General features: G+C 37.1%; 1 protein-coding gene and 1 long non-coding RNA gene across 3 annotated transcripts in view; both read right to left on the bottom strand.

The window, feature by feature from the left end:
* Nucleotides 1-19,716, bottom strand: part of LOC124642914 (heterogeneous nuclear ribonucleoprotein U-like protein 1) — a 35,455-nt gene that overhangs the window by 10,793 nt on the left and 4,946 nt on the right. Inside the window, exons 7-17 of one of the 2 annotated variants that reach the window (XM_047181667.1) lie at nucleotides 19,513-19,620; nucleotides 18,709-18,799; nucleotides 18,090-18,226; nucleotides 17,513-17,618; nucleotides 17,147-17,259; nucleotides 16,612-16,769; nucleotides 14,530-14,719; nucleotides 9,631-9,816; nucleotides 5,884-6,019; nucleotides 3,525-3,603; nucleotides 2,276-2,396 (exon numbers count right to left, since the gene is read on the bottom strand). In XM_047181667.1, coding sequence (XP_047037623.1) covers nucleotides 2,276-2,396; nucleotides 3,525-3,603; nucleotides 5,884-6,019; nucleotides 9,631-9,816; nucleotides 14,530-14,719; nucleotides 16,612-16,769; nucleotides 17,147-17,259; nucleotides 17,513-17,618; nucleotides 18,090-18,226; nucleotides 18,709-18,799; nucleotides 19,513-19,620 — 1,425 coding nt within the window. The remainder of the gene's footprint in view (nucleotides 1-2,275; nucleotides 2,397-3,524; nucleotides 3,604-5,883; nucleotides 6,020-9,630; nucleotides 9,817-14,529; nucleotides 14,720-16,611; nucleotides 16,770-17,146; nucleotides 17,260-17,512; nucleotides 17,619-18,089; nucleotides 18,227-18,708; nucleotides 18,800-19,512; nucleotides 19,621-19,716) is intronic. The other variant, XM_047181668.1, reaches the window with a different exon arrangement.
* Nucleotides 10,773-11,455, bottom strand: LOC124642915. Its single transcript, XR_006985832.1, has 2 exons — nucleotides 11,348-11,455; nucleotides 10,773-11,090 (listed from the first exon to the last, which is right to left on the bottom strand). It is a non-coding gene; the product is annotated as an uncharacterized LOC124642915 (long non-coding RNA).

Here is a 19,716-nt window from a genome sequence, read left to right as displayed (position 1 = left end):
CTGTTACAGCCTTTATACCGTCCCACTGCTGGGCACAGGCCTCCTCTCACACGGAGAAAGATTGAGCATCTACAGTGTAGACTAATAAGATCAAACAGAAGACATTTTACGTTTTTTTTAACTTGAACACGCTATCTATTTTTTAATGAGAACTGAGTAAATGACCGTGGTGGGTTACCAGCGCACTAACGTAGATTTGAGCAATTTAGCTGGCCAAAAGTCTTTTTTTTTTAAATAAAGGTTATCATCAAATTGTGGGTAAAATGGAAAGAGGAATACCCCAGCAATAAGAATTTACCACATCTACCTACCAAACATGCGATATGCGCTTGCACCAGGAGTTGGAACTTGACCTTAGTGCAAATTTTACGTTATACGTTTTTAGAGATCTCGGTAGACGGTATTAAAGAAAAATTATTTTTGTGCTATCTAATTGATATTAAGCAACTTTTATGATGGATTCGAGTTGTGTAGGTAACAGTTATTATATTTTAATATATTTTAAGTGTGATCACTTAATTTTTTATAGTATTATTTCAATTTTAAAAGAGGGTGTGTAAGCAAAATATTTTTTTAGTAATTTTCTTGTTTAAACACAATTTTGTTATATTATCGCGTTCGACCGCGTAACATTTTTTTTAGTTTTAGATATTTGACATATTAAACTAGCTTACGACATATTTTTTGGCTGCGGATAGCTGCGGATGCCCGACTTACAGGCTTTTTAAGATTTGAAGCTCATACAAAAATAAAATACTTTTTTCTTTAAAATGTCACAAAGTGCATTTTTTTTTGTTTTGAGTACCTCTGGCGTAAAAATAGTGACCCAACGTTATATTTACAATAAAATACAATAGCAAGATCTGACTAATTTGGAAGAAAAACTAAATTACCTAGGAAACTAACTTTTGACCTATTAGGGTGACACACCTGATAATATAAGCAGTTTTAAACAAAGATTTGCATATTTTAAAATAGCTACGAAAGTAAGAAACTGAAACTGTAAAAAAAATCCTTAAAACTAATGAGAATTGGTTAAGCAGAACATTTGAACGCCCGACAAGTGTTGGAAATCGACCGGGGCGGCCATCTAAATCACTTAAAGATGTGGTGTGGATGGAGGTGAGAGGACTAAACGAAGGAAAACTAAAGAAATACGAAACTGAAGAAATGTGACCAACAAAAAAAAAAACATCAAAACAAGATTATTTTGCCCTGAAACAATAAAATATGCTACTACCAGCTGAATCAAACACAGAGTCTGATATATCAGAGGCAGAAAGTGAGGAATAAAAAAATATTATTTTTTTTTTTACTACATTACATATTATTTTGAAATAGATATAATAAAAAATATCATAACTACTTTTAAAATGAAAATATATGATACTCTACATTAACAAAAAAATATTTACGGTTTTTTTCAATAAAACATGCTTATTATCAAAATACAATGCTTAAATAAAATAAATAATAAAATAATGATAAAATAAAGATAGAAAAAACGAAATACATTGTAAAATATTTTTGGCCGCCTAAATTGGTCAAATCTACGTATGTGCAGCGTGCGGGAGTGTCAGACTCTTACTGACTAAAACCCATCATGTTTTTTTGCAAGTATTTTATGTACCAGGGCCGCGGTAACTCTTTCGAACAATCCCGGTTGGAACGCGCTAATCTCAGGACTAGTTAAGTTAGATTTGCAAAATTATTTCAGTATTAAATAATTCAGTTAATGGTACAGGCTACTTTTTATCCACGGTACGCGGATGAAAGTGCTTGCAGGAGCTAGTTATCTGCTGGCTAGATGACCACTTTTGGACAAGGTTATTGTAATAGTCTCAGGTTATTGAAAGCTGCCCTGCAAGTTGATGTGTGTGTTTCTATGTATAGAGTAATTTCAGGCCGAAATTTCTTTGTGGGTTTTCTTAAACTTTCACAAAGCAACCCGTTGTCTAGAAGTTGGTGATTGATTCACCCGTGCACGAGAGCACGTGCGGAGAGCACGTAAATGTCGGTCCTGCTTGTGATCTCTTTCCGGTGGTGTCGGATTGCCGTCCCATCGGGTTATGAGAGTGAAAGAATAGTGAGTGCACCTGTGTCATAATATGTCCTGCGCAGCTGGCTGATATCCTCATATGAGAACAGCTGCCGTGTCCGAAATCGGCCGTGGACGCCATTATAGTGTAATTCTGTATCTGGCAGCATGAAGATGTACTTCGTGGGACATTCTGCTAAACAATATCTAATCAAATAAAACATGATATTTCCTTACCTCACAGTCGGCAATGCTGTTGGGTCGGGCGGGACCGTCGACGAGGTCAGCTTGGTTAATGAACACGTAGCCGGGCACCAGGTCTACTTCCGTGCCGTCTAGTTCTTCTTCCGCCGTGTAACTGTAGCGAAAATATTGTAGAATTAACATCAGCTGTTATTTAGGTATCCAAACTAATATTATAAATGCGAAAGTAACTCTGTCTGTCTTTCTGTCTGTCTGTCTGTCTTTTCTTCACGCCTAAACTACTGAACCGATTTGTGTGAAATTTGGTACAGACATAGTTTGAAACTTGACAAAGGACATAGGATAGCTTTTATTACAAAAAAAAAATAAAAAAAAAATATTCCGGACATATAGCGCCATCTATTGGTCAAATCAAAAATCTGCTGGTAGTCACTATTCCACGCGAACGAAGTTGCGGGCAAAAGCTAGTACTAATATAAATATTATAAAGAGCAAAAATCTGTATCTTTGTTTCATCATCTCCCGAACCTTTTCCTTACTATGTCGGCTTCCAGCCTTCAAAATCTGAGTTTTTATTTGTAACGGAAAAACTCAAAAACTGGACAAACTTGAAAATAAAAAACCGGTTGGAAAACTACACTCTTCCCGAGTAACATAGGCTATAATTTATCTCCAGGTACAGGAAGTAACTCCCATGGTATGCGGGTAAAACCGCGAGGAAAGATTTGATTTTTTGTTTGAAACGAATGAGGGCCGGAACTACTGACCCGATTTCAAAAATTCTTTCACAGTTTTGAAGCTACACTATCTGCGCTGAACTCAAACTGGTAAATTTTACCTAGGTATGGCAAGTCTTTTGGACGGGACACGGATGAAACCGCGGACAACCGTTTGTTAAATAATTCTAAATATTACAATGAATGAAATGTAATTCCGCTTGCGATCTCATAGGTTACGTAAATATACGAGAGTAAATACGGAATATTGATATACCTGCTCAGTGTACTCACAACACAAATTGAGTTATGAGTTTAAAAGTTCTTTACAGGATAGTCTTTTATTTCCTTTCAAAACGATTACACTGGTTTACAAATTATTATATTCTTTTTGTTGCAAAGTTGAAATATATAACTCCTTGTATAATATTTGATACGTAATCGAAGTCCAGAACATAAAGTTGCACTTGCACGTCGGGATTTAGAGATATATCCCTCTTTTTTAAAGATAATAACTTATAGGATTCCTTTTATCCAAAGGTTATAAAAATAATTTGTAGACTTACCGAATAACGAATTTGATTCTCTTATCGAGCACATGGCCTTGCAGGACTTGTTCTTCTGTCACCTCTGCCAGTTCGCCTTCTGTGGGAATTAACACTAGTTATACACACATACAGACATATCGTAAGTTACAATAATAGGCATGATGACAAATTTTTAAATTCCTTTGTATGATGTAGGTATACGTCTATTTTATATGAAAAATTATTAATTTTAAGAAAATGCGAAGTTTTTTTATCAAATAATTGCATTTTTCTGTGTCCACTTTGAATCCGGCGCGAAAACGCTTGTCAGTGTCATGTCGTCACTTGTGACGTCACGACTGAAATTACAAGACGCAAGTAAACAACGCTCGTGCAATAATTAAGTTTTTTGTGTTATTAAATATGAATTCGAAAGGGCATAAGTGTTGTGCGGTCCCCCAGTGTAAGAACACATCCAAAACAACTCATGAAAAGTTATTTGTGTACGTTCCTCACAATAAAAAAATACGAAACAAGTGGCTTAAACTTGCAAGGCGAGATTCAAAAGCAATATTGCCCAGGGTACAACTTTATTTTTGTGAAGATCACTTTGATGTAAGTTATTACATGGTTCTCTAGATTCTAGCATAGTTTATAATGTAAATAACTATTTCGAGGTTAGGTTTCATCTCTCATTGTTTGTTAATTAAACTAGTATACTTACATGGAAGTTTTAACATTTCTAAATTCAGCTGAACAAAAATCTTTATTTGATGCCAAAAACTTTCCCAGCATTATGATATCAATTCTAGGCAAATTAGCGCTGTTTGCCTTGATAGATCCGGGCTCCATAACTCGTGTTATAAACAATTAATTAATTAAAAACAAAGATCGCAGTGGAAGTTCACAATAACGACATGTGACGTTCGCGCGCTTTCGCGCGAGTTGTTTTGAGAGATGACGTCACGAGCTCTGATTGGTGTTCAAGATATCATGGCGGATTGCCTTATTTCGTAATTTTATTTTATAAAAATACATATTAATCACATTATTAATAAAGAAAACAATGCGCGTTTTATATTCCAAGCTTCAAGTTTAATTTAATAAATATATTATTTTAATGATTTTTGATTACTGTCATCATGCCTATTCTATAGACAGTTATATCTGTAATCTGTATTAATATCATAAAGCTGAAAAGTTTTTTCGTTTGCTTGAACGAGTTTCGCAGAAACCATTGACTTGATTTGAAAAACTCTTTCAGTGTTATAGATAGTTCAACTCAGATTTGCGCGCGGCCCTATGTGTGCGTCGGCTTGTAAATATACAACTTTCATTCGTGTGACAGTGACGTCGTCCGAGCATGACGTGTTCTCATCGCTTTTTGTTATGGGTACAGTCGTTTACGAAAATGTCTAGTTCTTCACGGAGAAAATGTTTTAAGGAGTCAGGTAGCGTTTCAAAAAAATGAAACAACATTCAAAGCTTTTTATTATTACATTTTACAGTTTATCATTATTTTCTCATACGGCTTTTCAAATTGACATTGACAGTATCTAAGAAATAAATGAAGTGAAATATCTAAGATGAATTAAATACTCCTTACATATTTTCTAGCTCGGGGTACGCGGACAATAAATAAATGTGTGGACTAAGAATGTAAAAGACCTATAATTTAGTATAATAATGGAAACAAAATGTGTGGGGAATTTTAAAAAATTATATTGCTTCGCATAATGTCGACCAAAATAAGACGGAAATAATGAAACTCATAAATGAACGTTTAAGTCAAATTGATGAAGGGATGATGGGTAATACTTGTCGACATGTACAAAAGAAAAAAGAAGAATACTATAGACATTTTGACATGGAGTCAGAATTTATAATTAACATTGGTGAAAGTAGCGAATCCGAAAATTCATCATTTGATTTTTCAAGTAGCGATACAGAATCATTATAAATAAATAAACTAAATTACGTAATAACTGTACTTTAAACAGCCGTATACAACCCCTAAATAACTGTATTTGTACCCGACTGTACCTCTTGTCACGCACACAAAGTCACTGTATATGTACAAGGGTTACCCACACATAGGGCCGCGCGCACGACTGAGTTGAACTTACTATACCCATTTATGGAGGAAAGTTTACAGGTGCGCGGACTAGTTCCCACGAGATGCGGGTGAAGTCGCTTGCAAAAGCTAAAGCGCGCTCTTTTATTTAATTTATTTATATATCGGCCGTCATCTCACCTTTCTTACCATATCAACTTTCACACGATCCATCCATTATTTCTTTGGTCTATATATCTTCCACTATATCCGTCCAGGTCCATACTCATCACCTTCCTCATTACGTGACTTCGTTGAAATTAATTCTTAAGTTAAAAAACTAACCTGGTTCCTGTTCCTCCTTGACGTCATTGTCAGGGTTTTCAGGAGCAGCAGCGTCGCTGGTCTCCGTCTCCATCGGCTCAGGTTTAACCTCGGCCAATTGCTCTGGTTCTTGCTCTTCCACTTTGTCACCGTTCTCCTGTACAATATAGGATAGAACCATTAGGATATGACAATACAGGATGATGTCCTCCTAGCCGATTATCGGCTACGGCGACTGTTCTCATGTAAGGAGATTAGCCAACTGCGCAGGACGTATTAGTACACAAGCATTTGCGCAAACACAGGTGCACTCCCTATGCCTTCACTCTCTGCTTGCAATGGGACGGCAATCCGACACCACCGGAGAGAGATCACAAGCAGGACCGACATTTACGTGCTCTCCGATGCACGGGTGTATTAATCATCAACTTCCAGGCTCCGGGCTGCTTTGTGAAAGTCAAAGCGATTTCGGCCCGACTCGGGAGTCGAATCCGAGACCTCGTGCTAAGCAGCCGCATTTGCGATAGCTAGACCAACGAGGCAGTCAACAGTCAGACAACACAGGACAGTACGCATAAATATATGGATGAGTTTAGGCGGTCATATCGCTAAGAGATTAAGCCGCAACCGATTCGATTCTACATGGATAATATTTGATTGCCTCCAGGTTTTGCTTGTAGAGGTGATTCAATAAAAAATTCTAGTTAATGGTTGTCTGTCTGGAGAATTATAAACCTGTAGCGTTGCATACAATCTTATACAATCTCATAGCAGTCATGCTATTGGTTAACATTTGTCAGTTTGTTTTCACCGCAGCCTACCTCTGCTTCTGTGGACAGGCAGCCTAAAACTAACTTCTACAATAAAAAGTCTAGGACAAGCGAAAGTTAATTGTTTTATATTAAAAAAAAAAAATACTTATATAAGGTGCTTTAATATTACCTGCCAGGACTTGAATGGGGGATAGTATTGCATTTAAAGATTACAATAGTGAAGAAATTTCGTTCCCCGGAACAGTCAATTCAATTTGAGACAATAAACAAGTTAAATTAACATTGGCTCTACATTGCATAAAGTGGTTCACAAATTACGCGCGTAGTGTCGCTTTGTCAATGAAAACAACTGCTATCTCTTTCTATCTGTTCTGCAAGAGTGGCAACGCGCAACTCTACTGGATGGTTTTAAACTTAATAATGAAGTCAAATTTATAACGTATTTTTAAATATGACAAATAATCAATTATTTATCTTTACTATTGTAATCTATAAACGCAATAATACCCTCCATACAAGTCCTGGCAGGTAATATTAAAGCACCTTATACAAGCTGTTGATTTGCATCCGTGCCATAGTCAAGGACGTAAATATGCTAATGATTCTCGACCCAAATCAACGAAAAAATGGGTAGGTAATTTTTTCATGTTTTTTTCTTATTTACGTATATCCGTCAGTGTAACCCAGCCGTACTTTAATTCGGCGCGTGTGTTACTAGCCTTACTACCGCGCTGCGCACTCACACAAACGCAAACGATACATGCACAAAGCATACGCAACGATCGTTCAATAAAAATCGTAGATCATCCAGCCTACCCAAATTCACCCAATCACAGTGCGAGTACTCCCACACACTCGCCTCGCCGCTCCCCGCGTGCCCTTGAAGCCGGAACAAACAAGCGCCGACGGCAAGCAGTGTGTTTGATGTCGCCGCCGCTGCTGCGTACGTGCGCTTTGAATTCCGCGACGTGTAGGTACAAAGTGCGAGATGACGGAAAACTACACGAACACGAGTTGGTGGCGATGGTCCGCCTGTATGCGATCAGTGACAACAGTGTACTAACAGCCATCCATCCTCCGAGCCTTTTCCCAATCATGTTGGGGTCGGCTTCCAGTCTAACCGGATTCAGCTGAGTACCAGTGCTTTACAAGAAGCGACTGCCTATCTGACCTCCTCAACCCAGTTACCCGGGCAACCCGATACCCCTTGGTTAGACTGGTGTCAGACTTACTGGCTTCTGACTACCCGTTACGACTGCCAAGGATGTGCAATGACAGCCGTACATACCTACCTATGTTCCGGGAAATGTTTACCGACCGGGAACCCTCATCACGGAGGGTCATGCTGGTCATGTGACAGACTTATGTGCTAGGACCGTTAACTTAGTGCTTTCGACACATTAAAAACGAATGTGATAGTGTTATGTTAGCTGAAGGACAACCAGCTACTTCGTCGTGCTCGATTGTGCCAAGAGTGTGAAGGTGACAGCTTTGAACAGTACCTCCGGGTAACTAAACTAGGTAATTTATTTATTTGTACATTTTGTAAATACGTAGTCAGCTTAATCAATTTTATTAGTGTAAATAAGTTGATTTCTTAACCACGCCAATAATACCTACGAGCCGAAAGAATCACCTCGTGCCTACACTTAACTAACACATCTTTCACCAATTTAATCGAAAAGTAAAAACAAAATTACTACGAAATCTTTACGCTGAATGTTAAAGCAAACCGAAAATGTTATCAATCAGCTGTTAACAGGTCAGTGAACTTTCCTTTAGCGCACTAGTATTACGTCATTAATAAGATTTCCGTGTTCCAAGGTCCTAAGACCGTTAAGAAGGAAGCAAAATTTCTAATTATTAACCAATTTAATTCAAAAATAAAAACTAAATCACTGCGAAAACTTTATGCTGAAAGATAAAGCAAAACGAACATTTTATCAATCAGCTGTTAACATGTTAGTGAACTTTCTTTCGCGCACTAGTATTGCTTATTACTGTAGTTAATAAGATATCTGTGTTAAAATGCTCAAAAATTAGTAAGTAAAGTAAAACGAAGTTAATGACAATAATGAAGGTGATTTTCGAAACTTTAGGTAAAATGATTGCTATCGCGTATCACTCGGTCTCGCTCGCTCGCGCGCTCGCGCTGTCATGTCGTAGATAAGACACTCACACATCGACACTCACGCACACACGTAGACATTAGTTTTCTCTGTCTACGCACACATAGCTGCCATCACGCACACACTGTGGCCGCGGGGCAATTCTGTTATGATTTGTGTTTAACCGTGGGCTAAATTCTGAAATACCATGAAATTACAACATCAAAAAAAGCAGCGCATATTAGCTTTTTCCCACCTACCGTAATTCAAATCGATTATTTACGTATTTAATTTTAACCTCCTTGACTATGGCACGGATGCAGATCAACAGCTTGTATATTATTTGCCTATCCAACTAATTGTTGATATAATAAATGTAATTCCGCTTGCGATCTCATAGATTACATAATATACGAGAGTAAATACGGAATATTGATATACCTGCTCAGTATATTCATATCAAACCAGTGATATGAATTGTCAAATACCTTACAGGATATAGGATAGTACAAAAGTAAGTATACATATTTATTTCCCTCGGTTGCACTAGTTTGTCATTGCACCTCCTATGTTCGATATCTAGCAGAACAGCATAAATAATCTTATGAGTAGTTATAGGATTCCTGGGCTACAATCATATCAAGAATACATTCATAAAGGACCTAGGTCTTTCGCATGTATGCCGTATTCAGATGAAGATTGCCAATCTATGGCGCCAAGGTATTTAAGCGCTGTCATTTAGGCAGCCGAAAATAGCCTTCATTGAAAATCTCCTATATAACTTCGAAAGTCGTTATTTTTCCTAATAAGTTTTCTTTTATGTTTGGTATACAATTTTCTAATATCTGTTGAGTATTATAATTAATAACTTGTTAAGAAAAACTAACCTTGGGCTCATCAGGTTTGTCAGCATTTTCTTCAGCAGTCTCAGCTGCCTCACCAGATTCAGGAGCTGGTTCCTTCTCACTCCTCATGTCCTGATCTCCACCTTCAGCCTCAGGCTGGTCTTCACCCCTTTCCTTTCTCTCTGCTTCTTCCTTCTCTTTGCGTTCGCGGTCTTGTTTCTCACGCTCCTATAGGATAAGATAAATGAATATGTACCAAACGTTAATTAAGTAATATTATACCTATAAAGGTGGATTCAGACATTGCCAGCTATGCGCCAAGAAAATTGAACTTTTTTCAAATAGGCCTGTATCTCTTTTGAAACGTCAAGCTAGTTGCACGTTCCCATGGAGAAAAACCGGCAAGAAACTCTATAGACACTCTTTTTAAAAATGCCTTGCATGAGATGTGTCTGTTGAAAAAATATAGCGAAACGATTATGACACGGAGCATGTCTTGCAATGTCTGGATAAGGCTTACGTTCACTGCCTACTACCAGTATAAATCATAAGATTCGCAAGCCAAACATTATTTATACAACAACCCAGCAGACCCGCGTTTTCGTGCAGCCATAGCAGCAAAGGACCCATACTTGGCTTTTTATCGACGTTTTATTCTAGGTAGTCTAGTATTTATTTAGATGTGCGCTTTCGACTTCTTTTTAACCAGAAGATCTGGTCGTGGGCAGAACATGCTTTCCTGGAAGTAATCTATTCAATCTTGACTTAAAGACTGCTCGATTAAAATGGTGTATTAGAAACACAGACTCGAGTTCCCAGTACAGAGTTCCTATCTTTAGCTATACGCACAATACAAGTATATTCAACGAATTTACAAACCACGCACGTAGTGGTGTCAAATGACCACTGCGGTCTTTCTAGGTAGATGATAATTTTTAATTCGTATTTATCTTGCTATCGGTATCGACACATCAGAATAATGTAAAGAATGACGAAATATTAAAAGTCATAAAACCAGTGATTTCAATGCCTTGGTTTTGAAAATATCATTGATCAACTTCATTGGGGTCATTTGACCACTCTGGTCTTTCTAGTGTTAAGGTTTTTTATAAACGTAGAGTAAATGTATTATAATAATGTGTATTATTATTTTCAATTGGACTTGATTAAAATAAAAGTACAAATTACAAATCAGTCTCTTTATTTCGGCATTAGCAATTTCAACATTTTACAATACAGTTATAGTTTGCAAAAATCTTATTTGCAGAAACAGAGATCAATTGAAAACTTAATAAAAATAACTAAGACATACGTAATCGAAGCTTACTTATTACCTACACAGCATGAGAATGCAGTAATAGAAAACTTAAACCTATAATAACCAGTCTTCTAACATTAACCTTGAATGTTAGCTTTACATTCAAATTAAAATAAAACAATCATAGACCAACTGACACCAATTACCCTTAACTTTTATCTCTTACAAAATCACAAAATATCATCTACATTCATTCTCATTCTCATTTCTAGCTGTCATTGAACATCCTTGGCAGTCGTTACGGGTAGTCAGAAGCCAGTAAGTCTGACGCCAGTCTAACCAAGGGGTATCGGGTTGCCCGGGTAACTGGGTTGAGGAGGTCAGATAGGCAGTCGCTTCTTGTAAAGCACTGGTACTCAGCTGAATCCGGTTAGACTGGAAGCCGACCCCAACAAGATTGGGAAAAAGGCTCGGAGGATGATGAAAATCACAAAATATCACAAGGTTTTCTACCTCATTTGCCTAGCCATTCTCCAACTATGTTGGGGTCGGCTTGCAGTCTAACTGGATAAATCTTTTTTCTAATGTTTTACAAGGAGCGACTGCCTGTCTGACCTCGTCAACCCAAGCAACCCCAATACCCCCACCCAATAACCCCAATAACCCCTTGGTAAAACTGGTTGTCAATCTTAATGGTTATCAAGGTTTTAAACCAATAGAACATTAATAAAACAAAATAAAGAAAATAATTATTATAAAGTTATCGAAATTCTAATAATTAGGGAAGGCCCGAACACATTCAAGGCAGAGTCCTGGTCGATGGACTCTCCTTTTCGCTAACCCAACACTGTTCACATTTTTTTTCTTTAGATAACTTGCCCGTTAATTTAAATCTTGGGGAGATAATGGCAGTAACATTTCTATAATTTGAAATTTAAAGGAAGTTAAAGTAATTTTTTTATTTAATTTAATCCGGTACAAGTAGTAGGCGTTCTGCAACATAATTTGTAGGATGTGAATGCCCACTTTTTTGTTCCAACGCATGGCTATGTACTCGCAAGAATAACAGTCTAACATAGGGAATTGCTTTTCGATACCACAAATGTTTTTATTATATTTGATGAGCATATCTGGCATCACGTACTGACGTCCTTTTTTGTCGGTGAAAGTAACAAGATTTGGAGAGTGAGCGGTACTGATGGTGCAAACATTTTGTCCGTATTTATCACGCCATTTACAAACGCAAACACCATCGGGGCTGTAACCGTGGATGATGTCATTTTTCTGTAATTTCGTGGCACACAGTTTTGGATTACCTTTGCGTTTGGCTTTTATCATACCAGTAGCATTCGTGCCATTTTGGAGAAAGAACTCTGATAGTGGTACACTCATATAATCATCACATATGTATACATGGTGCCCTTTATTTCCATAATTTTCAAAGATTTTTTCCACGACATTTAGCATGTGGTCTTTTCCTTCTTCCTCACTTTGGTCCCAGGTATGATGGTCTACGTAAACTTTAAGAGCAAGGCCATTCGATGCAGCTAGCATATAAACTTTTACGCCACTATTGAACAACCTGAATCGATTCCCTTCCTTACTTATACTACCATACTCGTCAATTATCAGAACCTCATCGGGATTATAAAGTTCTGACATTCTGTTATTAAAATACTCTATCAAGGTGTCTAAATCATTACAGTCAAAACGCAGACATTTGAATATCATTGTGAAAACATCTTTGGACATAAACTTACTGGGAAATGTATTAAAGAAAGCATTGCTTGTCCAATATTCTGAGAAACAGGTAATTCTTATAAATCCCATATGGAACAAAATGCTCAAAAAAGTTTTTAAATTTTCTATAGTTAGAGGTTTCCAGTCGCGTATAGTATCGTGAGGGAGGGCTTTGGCAATTAGTTGGATAGCGTAGGCGTTTGTGGCTTCGACAATTTGCTCTAGAAAAGCGTCTGTGAAGAATAATTTGAAGAAATCGAATGGGGTTGTTTTGGTGTCGTCAACTAGAATTTCTTCTCGGGAGGTGAACACAGGAGGGCGATGTGTGCTCGGAGGTGCGACGTTCAAGTTGTCATTCACCAGTTCTTCAGCTGAAGAATCAGAATCAGACTCAGATTCTTCTTCAATTGCCCACTCTGAAGAATCGCTAGAAATAAACATTCTAAATGAGACACTTGTATCTTTGAAAGTTATCAAGTTGGATGATATTTTATATGTATTCAATAAAGGGTGATATTTATCTATTTTATTTTATTCCTTGATCATGTGAACGATTGATATAGCAATTTGCCAACCTTCAGATTACGTAGGTACAGTAGCAGAGTACGTTTGAATGCTAATACCATTCCCTTGTTATTCGCAATAGTTTTACTGCAAGTGTGAGTGAGTAGTGTAAATATTTTTTAATTATTAAAAGAAAAAAATATATCTTAATCACTCTATTCTGTTCTGATATATTCATAGAGCAGTGCGAAATTGTATTGTTTAAAATATACCAACAATATAAATAAAGGGTAACTTACAGAGTTCCGCTGCTACCGTAGTCAAATTCATCCGAAGACCCCGAAAGGCTACTCGAAGATGTAGAAGACTCTTCAGAATCTGATCCGTCGATTTCTTGCAAGTTCGAGAGCATTTCTTCAGTCACATTTTCCATGTTTTCTGTCACAGTTAAACACTGCACACACAACCAATCGCAGGCTCAAATCGGACACTACTGCACAGTTCACTAAATATCTACTGTTTATAAAAACACCAAAGTTCCAAAAGTCGGATAATCGAAGTCAGTCGTAGTCATTATTCAGTCAGTAAGAGTCTGACACTCCCTCACGCTGCATCCACAGCGGGAGAAGTCATTTGATGATTTCCAAACAAAAAATTGTCAATCTCGAAATAACGTAACACGGAAGTATTTTATACAGATCCAAGTCTATCCAGGGGCGCAAACAAATACAGAATGCGCTGTAAATATCGTTGCTTTACCTTATAGAAAAATTACAAGAAACAATAGACGGCTGTAGTATTTTAATACTTTAAAAGTGAAAACAAACGCGCATATATCGACTTTACGTTATATGGTATTTAATCCCTTATTTTCAAAATCTAAAAAAGTTATTGGGATGTCTATTGACGAGCGAAGAATTTAACTAAAACAATTTCTTTGCTTCATAATGTAGGCCTAAGTAAAAACAAATAGCTTCGGCATTTTATATTGAGAACAAGTGTTCGAAGAATGCGTGATCCGCGCTTTGTTGTAACAGTCTTTTTTAAAGAAAAACATAAATATGTATTTTATTTAAATAGGTAATACGTAGAAATAATGATATCTTTCAATATTTTAACCGCATGAATAGCGGTAACAAACTCGATCGGATGCTTATAGTAATTTTTTGGCTTGCAAATCTTACGATGTATAATTCAAACTTAGTAGTGAAAGTGAACCCATTATATTTTACTGAAAACCGTAGAAAATCCATCACAGCATTTAACAAAAAACGATTTAGGCCCAAGTTGACCAATAAGATAAACGTTAGTTTTCTTAAAACCTGTTTACTATGAATTATCGAACTAAAATTTAAGTAAACCAACAGTTGTTTGAAGACAAACGGAGGATTACGTTGTGGTGAACTTGAGCCTGTCTTTTTTCTGTAAGCAGCACTTACCTCTCTCTTCTTCCTCTGTCGTTCCTCTCTCTCCTTCTTCTCCCTCTCCCTTCTCTCTTTCTCTTTCTGCGCGGCCTCTTCCTTCTGCCGCTGTAATTCAGCTTCTATAGCTCTCTTCTCTTCTAACACTTGTTCTACCGGGATCTCTACTCGTTTGCGAACGAGTTTCGTTTTCGTTAACATGTTGTACCTGAAGATTGAAATTGACTTTAGTAAATTCTTAATTATTATTATTAATGCTAGAATAAGTTGTTTGAAGCGTACTGAAGCGAATTAAAATCCGAATGCCCGGAGACAGTATCGGCCGTATCACATTAAAACTATAAATGAGAATGTTTTCATGAAACTTGGCAGTAATATTGTTTATACATCAGACTAAGACATAGGCTACTTTTTATCCAGGTGCGGCAAATAGTTCTTCTCTGGAAGCAGATGCAACCGCTGGCGTAAGCTAGTCATTCTATAGATAATGCATACACTTCCTTGTTACAATACAAGATTGATTTGACCAACTAAAAATAAAACTTGTAAAAAGATCAAAGTATTCAAGTTTAGTTAAAACTTCCTATGTTAAAAACTGTTCTAAGTCAAAAGGTGCTTAAGAAACCTCAAGCTAGTTGCGCGGTCCCTACGGAGAAGAACCGGCAAGAAACTCCATAGCTTTTTAAGCAAACACTTAAAACAAAAACAAGTGTTTACAATATTTTATGTGTCGATTTTGTATGTGAGAAAATCTTGGTGTATTCAATAAATTAGTTGATTGCAATGCAAACGTTTTTTGAAAAATGTATTTCCGCTTGCAATCTCATTGGTCACAGGACCAACAAGTATTAATACGGAACGAACTTTACCTGCTCTTGAAACTCACAGTACACAAGTACTGCCAGTTGATCTATGCAGGATAATACAAACAAATATTTGCAAATTATTCACAAACAACTTGCAAATAATGTTATACTATCGCGGGGATCGAACCCGGCTTCCCGAAGCGCAAGTAACGGGAATACCCGCTACGTCACCAGGGAACTCAAAATAGTGCTCAAATTAGCGTTCCTATACAGAAATAGATTCACAGTACTTGTCAATGAGTATGTACTAAAATAAGTCGTGGTGGCCTAGTGGGCGGAGCACCAACCTCTCAAATATGAGTGCACAGGTTCAATTCCAGGACAGGCAAGTAGCAATGTAACTTTTCTAAGTTTGTATGTACTATCTAAACCGATCTTGGACAATAATGGTGTTTTGTACAGGAATATATTCATAGTACTTGTCGATGAGTACTAAAATAAGTCGTGGTGACCTAGTGGGCAAAGCACCAACCTCTAAGTATGAGTGTGTGGGTTCGATTCTACATCAGGCAAGTAGCGATGCAACTTTTCTAAGTTTTTTTGTACTTTCTAAGTATATTTTGGACAATAATGACGTTTTTGTTCAATAATAAACTAGCAATCCTTGTCGGTGACCAATAAAATACAACTTTGTGTGAATGACATCATAGTGCGTCCGTAAAGGTCGGTTCATATCTGACGGAAAATGCGTCGAGCGTATCGTAAATGTATGATTGACGTACTAACGCATCATCGGTTAGGTGTGAATGATTGAATGTTTTATCGTATATTTGTCTGTTTTGGCGTTACGCGACCGAAAATACGCGACGTATGTTCCGTCAGATATGAACCTACCCTTAGTTAGACGCACGTATACGTTTAAATTGCGTGCGTGTTCGTAGATTAGTGTTATCAGTAACTACTTCTGATTTTATTAACTACTAGCCGAGTCCCGCGGTTTCATCTGCGTTTCGAATGAAGTACTTCGCGGACCAGGATAAAAAGTAGCTTGTATGGTATTCTGATTTCAAAGATTCATTAACAGCCGTTTTGTGATGAGTAAATAAAATAGGTACATAACCAGTAAACCTTATAAAGTGTAAATAAATGTTACACAGATCATGATAGTGAGAGTTTACTTTTTGCTTGCGGTATGCAACATAATATGAAAGTTGAGTACAAGTGATATTCAAAATACAATATCTAGAGAGCAAATCAACATTATTTAAACACATTTAAACAATAAAGGACTTACTTATCATATCCAAAGTTGACTTTATAGCACATATTCTTGGTGAGTATATGCGGGAACAGCGCTTTGCCGTCGAGAACTGACTTGTCAAACTCGTACGCGGTGCCCAGTTCCACACCGTTTAGCGTGTAGGAGATCTTGCATGGATTCGATTCTAAGTCCTGGATAGGAAGAAATATAAATTAGATCTAAATGTTATCAATTTGTGGCTTACGGCGAGATGCACCATAGCTATAACAATAGTCGAAAAAATTCCAGTTGGCAAATTGCATTTCATTACTGGTTATGGTTTCACATATCATTTATACAACATCAAAATGAGTAGCAGGTCAAGAACTAAGTTATAATTTAGCAAATACTTACTGAAACTCGACAAGTCTGATAGGACTGTCAGTGTTTTACTGTTTGATTTTATTATTTGATTTCAAGTTCTAATTATCTGCACATTCGTGTGGACCATGGGACATGGGACTGTGGACCATATCACTAACGAATTTGCCAAGCTAGACGGAGTTATTCAAACAAAATAACGACTTACCAAGTAAGCGCCAACCACATCCTTCTCGCTGAGCTGTTTGCCGTACTCCTTGAACTCGGAGTTGGTGACCGCGCGGCCCGAGCTCTCGTAGCCCCAGCTTAGCTCACCCTCACCTGCAAATAAACATAATAGTTAAAAAAAAAAAAACTATATTTTTTTTTGCAATATTTTCAAATTGTTTGCCAGATTCAACAGAAAAACTTGTACATTTCTTGAAATTAATTTCGTGGCTTAGCCACAGACAGGTAAATCAGCATCATGTATCTTTTTAAATTTAAGTTTCTTCAGTACATAAATGGACTCAATACAAACAAAAAAATCTTAGTTGTCGTCCAGATTATCCAGCTAAAAAAGTTACCAACTTACCAAGATGCAGTGAGGAGTCATCAGTGGACCATCCTATCCTGAGACCGGAGCCAACAGGCTCCTTTTCAGCACTTTCAGTTGTGGTAGCGACCGTACCCACACGCACCTGCAAACAGATAGAAGTAGCGTTATATTTTGATCAAAGATACAATACAATATAATTGGGATTTTTAATGATGACTGAGTGAAGATAAGATAAATTTGATCATATCGAGAACTCTGATTGAGTTGTCCTTATATTATGACAGATGAAACAAATTGATTCTGAGACACCTAATGACAACATATTCTTTTACCTTAATTCACAGTGTTAGCGTAACGTGCGTCGGCCAACACTGCTTGGAATTGTTACTTCACATCGATTTTATAATAAAAATCGGACTATCATTTAACAACAAACAAACAAAATTAATATACAGTATTATAGAACTGTGTTTGTTAAACTTCATGAAAGTATTTTTCATGTGTGACTGATCGTTTTTCTTTATTAACGGTTTAAGTCCGATTATCCGAATCGGCCCCGGTCCTAATTAATTTGAATAATCGACATTCTACTGTAATTAAAAAGCGTACTCACCTCGTAGCACAGTCGTCCGGCATTGACCCCATGGCTGGCGCGGGCTCCGGCCCACGCGTGGGCGAAGGCACCTTCACTCAGCGGCACCACGCTGTTTAAATCCGGCACCTCCATGTACTGGTTCAGGTCACTGTCATCTGCACAATTATGTTCACAATGTTATAATGTTGTTAATTGATAGAAGAAATAGCTGCGGGATTGTTGGAAAGAGTTACCGCGGCCCTGGTAAATAAAAGCCTTTAGAACCATGATGGGTTTTAGTCAGTGAGAGTCTGACACTCCCTCACGGTGCTAACACACACCGAGAAATGACCCGTCATTTGATGGTATGCCAACAAAAAAAAAACAGATTTATGTAGTTAAAATTATGTGGCTACTATGATGGTTAATTTCGCGTTCATTATGCGATAAAAACTCTATTAATATTTTACTTAAGATGGTGTGTAATCCAACACCATTGTATAGGCTTACTTAGTTTAGATTATTTTAGTCAATATGATAAAAACACTTCCATCTTATGGTCTTGTAAAATTATTTATCTCTATATTGCAAATACGATATTATAAAATCCATCATTTGCATTAGCGATTAAATATTAAGTATTGATAATCATACTTACACCAAGACAGAGTGATTTTGTTCTCATCAATTTCAGGTTCCGGTACTTTAATTTCAGTTGACTCTTTCCTCTCTTTGTTTGCATGGGCCTCCTGTCGAAAAAAAATACTGTATAATTTTTCATTACGTTTCTAATTCAGATTGAAAAGCATGAACCTTTTTGAGACAAATAAATTAGATTAGTAGTTATCTATACGAACCTACCAAGTGATCTATCAATATGTTTTAACTCAGACCCAGGGCCTATTAAAGACACATTTTGGACAACTGTAGCGACGGGACCTTTTACGATTTTTATTATATGAGTGTAATAAGAGCTTCTATGACGTGAATAAGACAACAGAAAATCAATTGTGTCTGGACCAGATCTACTCATTGTCATACAATAAAATGGTATAGTTAAATACATCATCGGCCTAGCCTTTTCCCGAAGGTTTTATATGAACACTAGCGACCCCAGCGATAACAGTATTTCCCGCTATTTAATGGTTGTTATTATACATATAAACCTTCCTCTTCAATCACTCTATCTATTAAAAAAACACCTCATGAAAATCGGTTGCGTAGTTTTGAAGATTTAAGCGTACAAAAGGACATCATCCTCCAAGCCTTTTTCCCAACCATGTTGGGGTTGGCTTCCAGTCTAACCGGATTAAGCTGCATACCAGTGTTTTACAAGGAGCGACTGCCTATCTGACCTCCTCAACCCAGTTACCCGGGCAACATAGGGATAGAAAATGAGACTTTGTTTTATACTATGTAGTGATTTATGTTATTGAGAAGTGAGACTAGAGGAGCAACATACCTCAGGCAGTGTAAGTACTTCGTTAGTGACTTCCACAGCCCTGTAGAAGTTACTCCACCGAGCCTTCTTTTCATGCTTGCGCTTCAAACGATTCAGCCTGACTGGGTCCTGTTTGCAATTTATACAATACATTTTAATTATATGTATTCTCTGTAGCTTCCTTCGCGCCCCCGGGTAAGCTAACATTGATAGATCTTTTGATCT

Source organism: Helicoverpa zea, chromosome 26, assembly GCF_022581195.2.
Source record: "Helicoverpa zea isolate HzStark_Cry1AcR chromosome 26, ilHelZeax1.1, whole genome shotgun sequence".
Taxonomy (NCBI): domain Eukaryota; kingdom Metazoa; phylum Arthropoda; class Insecta; order Lepidoptera; family Noctuidae; genus Helicoverpa; species Helicoverpa zea.
The sequence above is the reverse complement of the archived record's forward strand: the minus strand, read 5'-3'. Positions and strand labels throughout refer to the sequence as shown.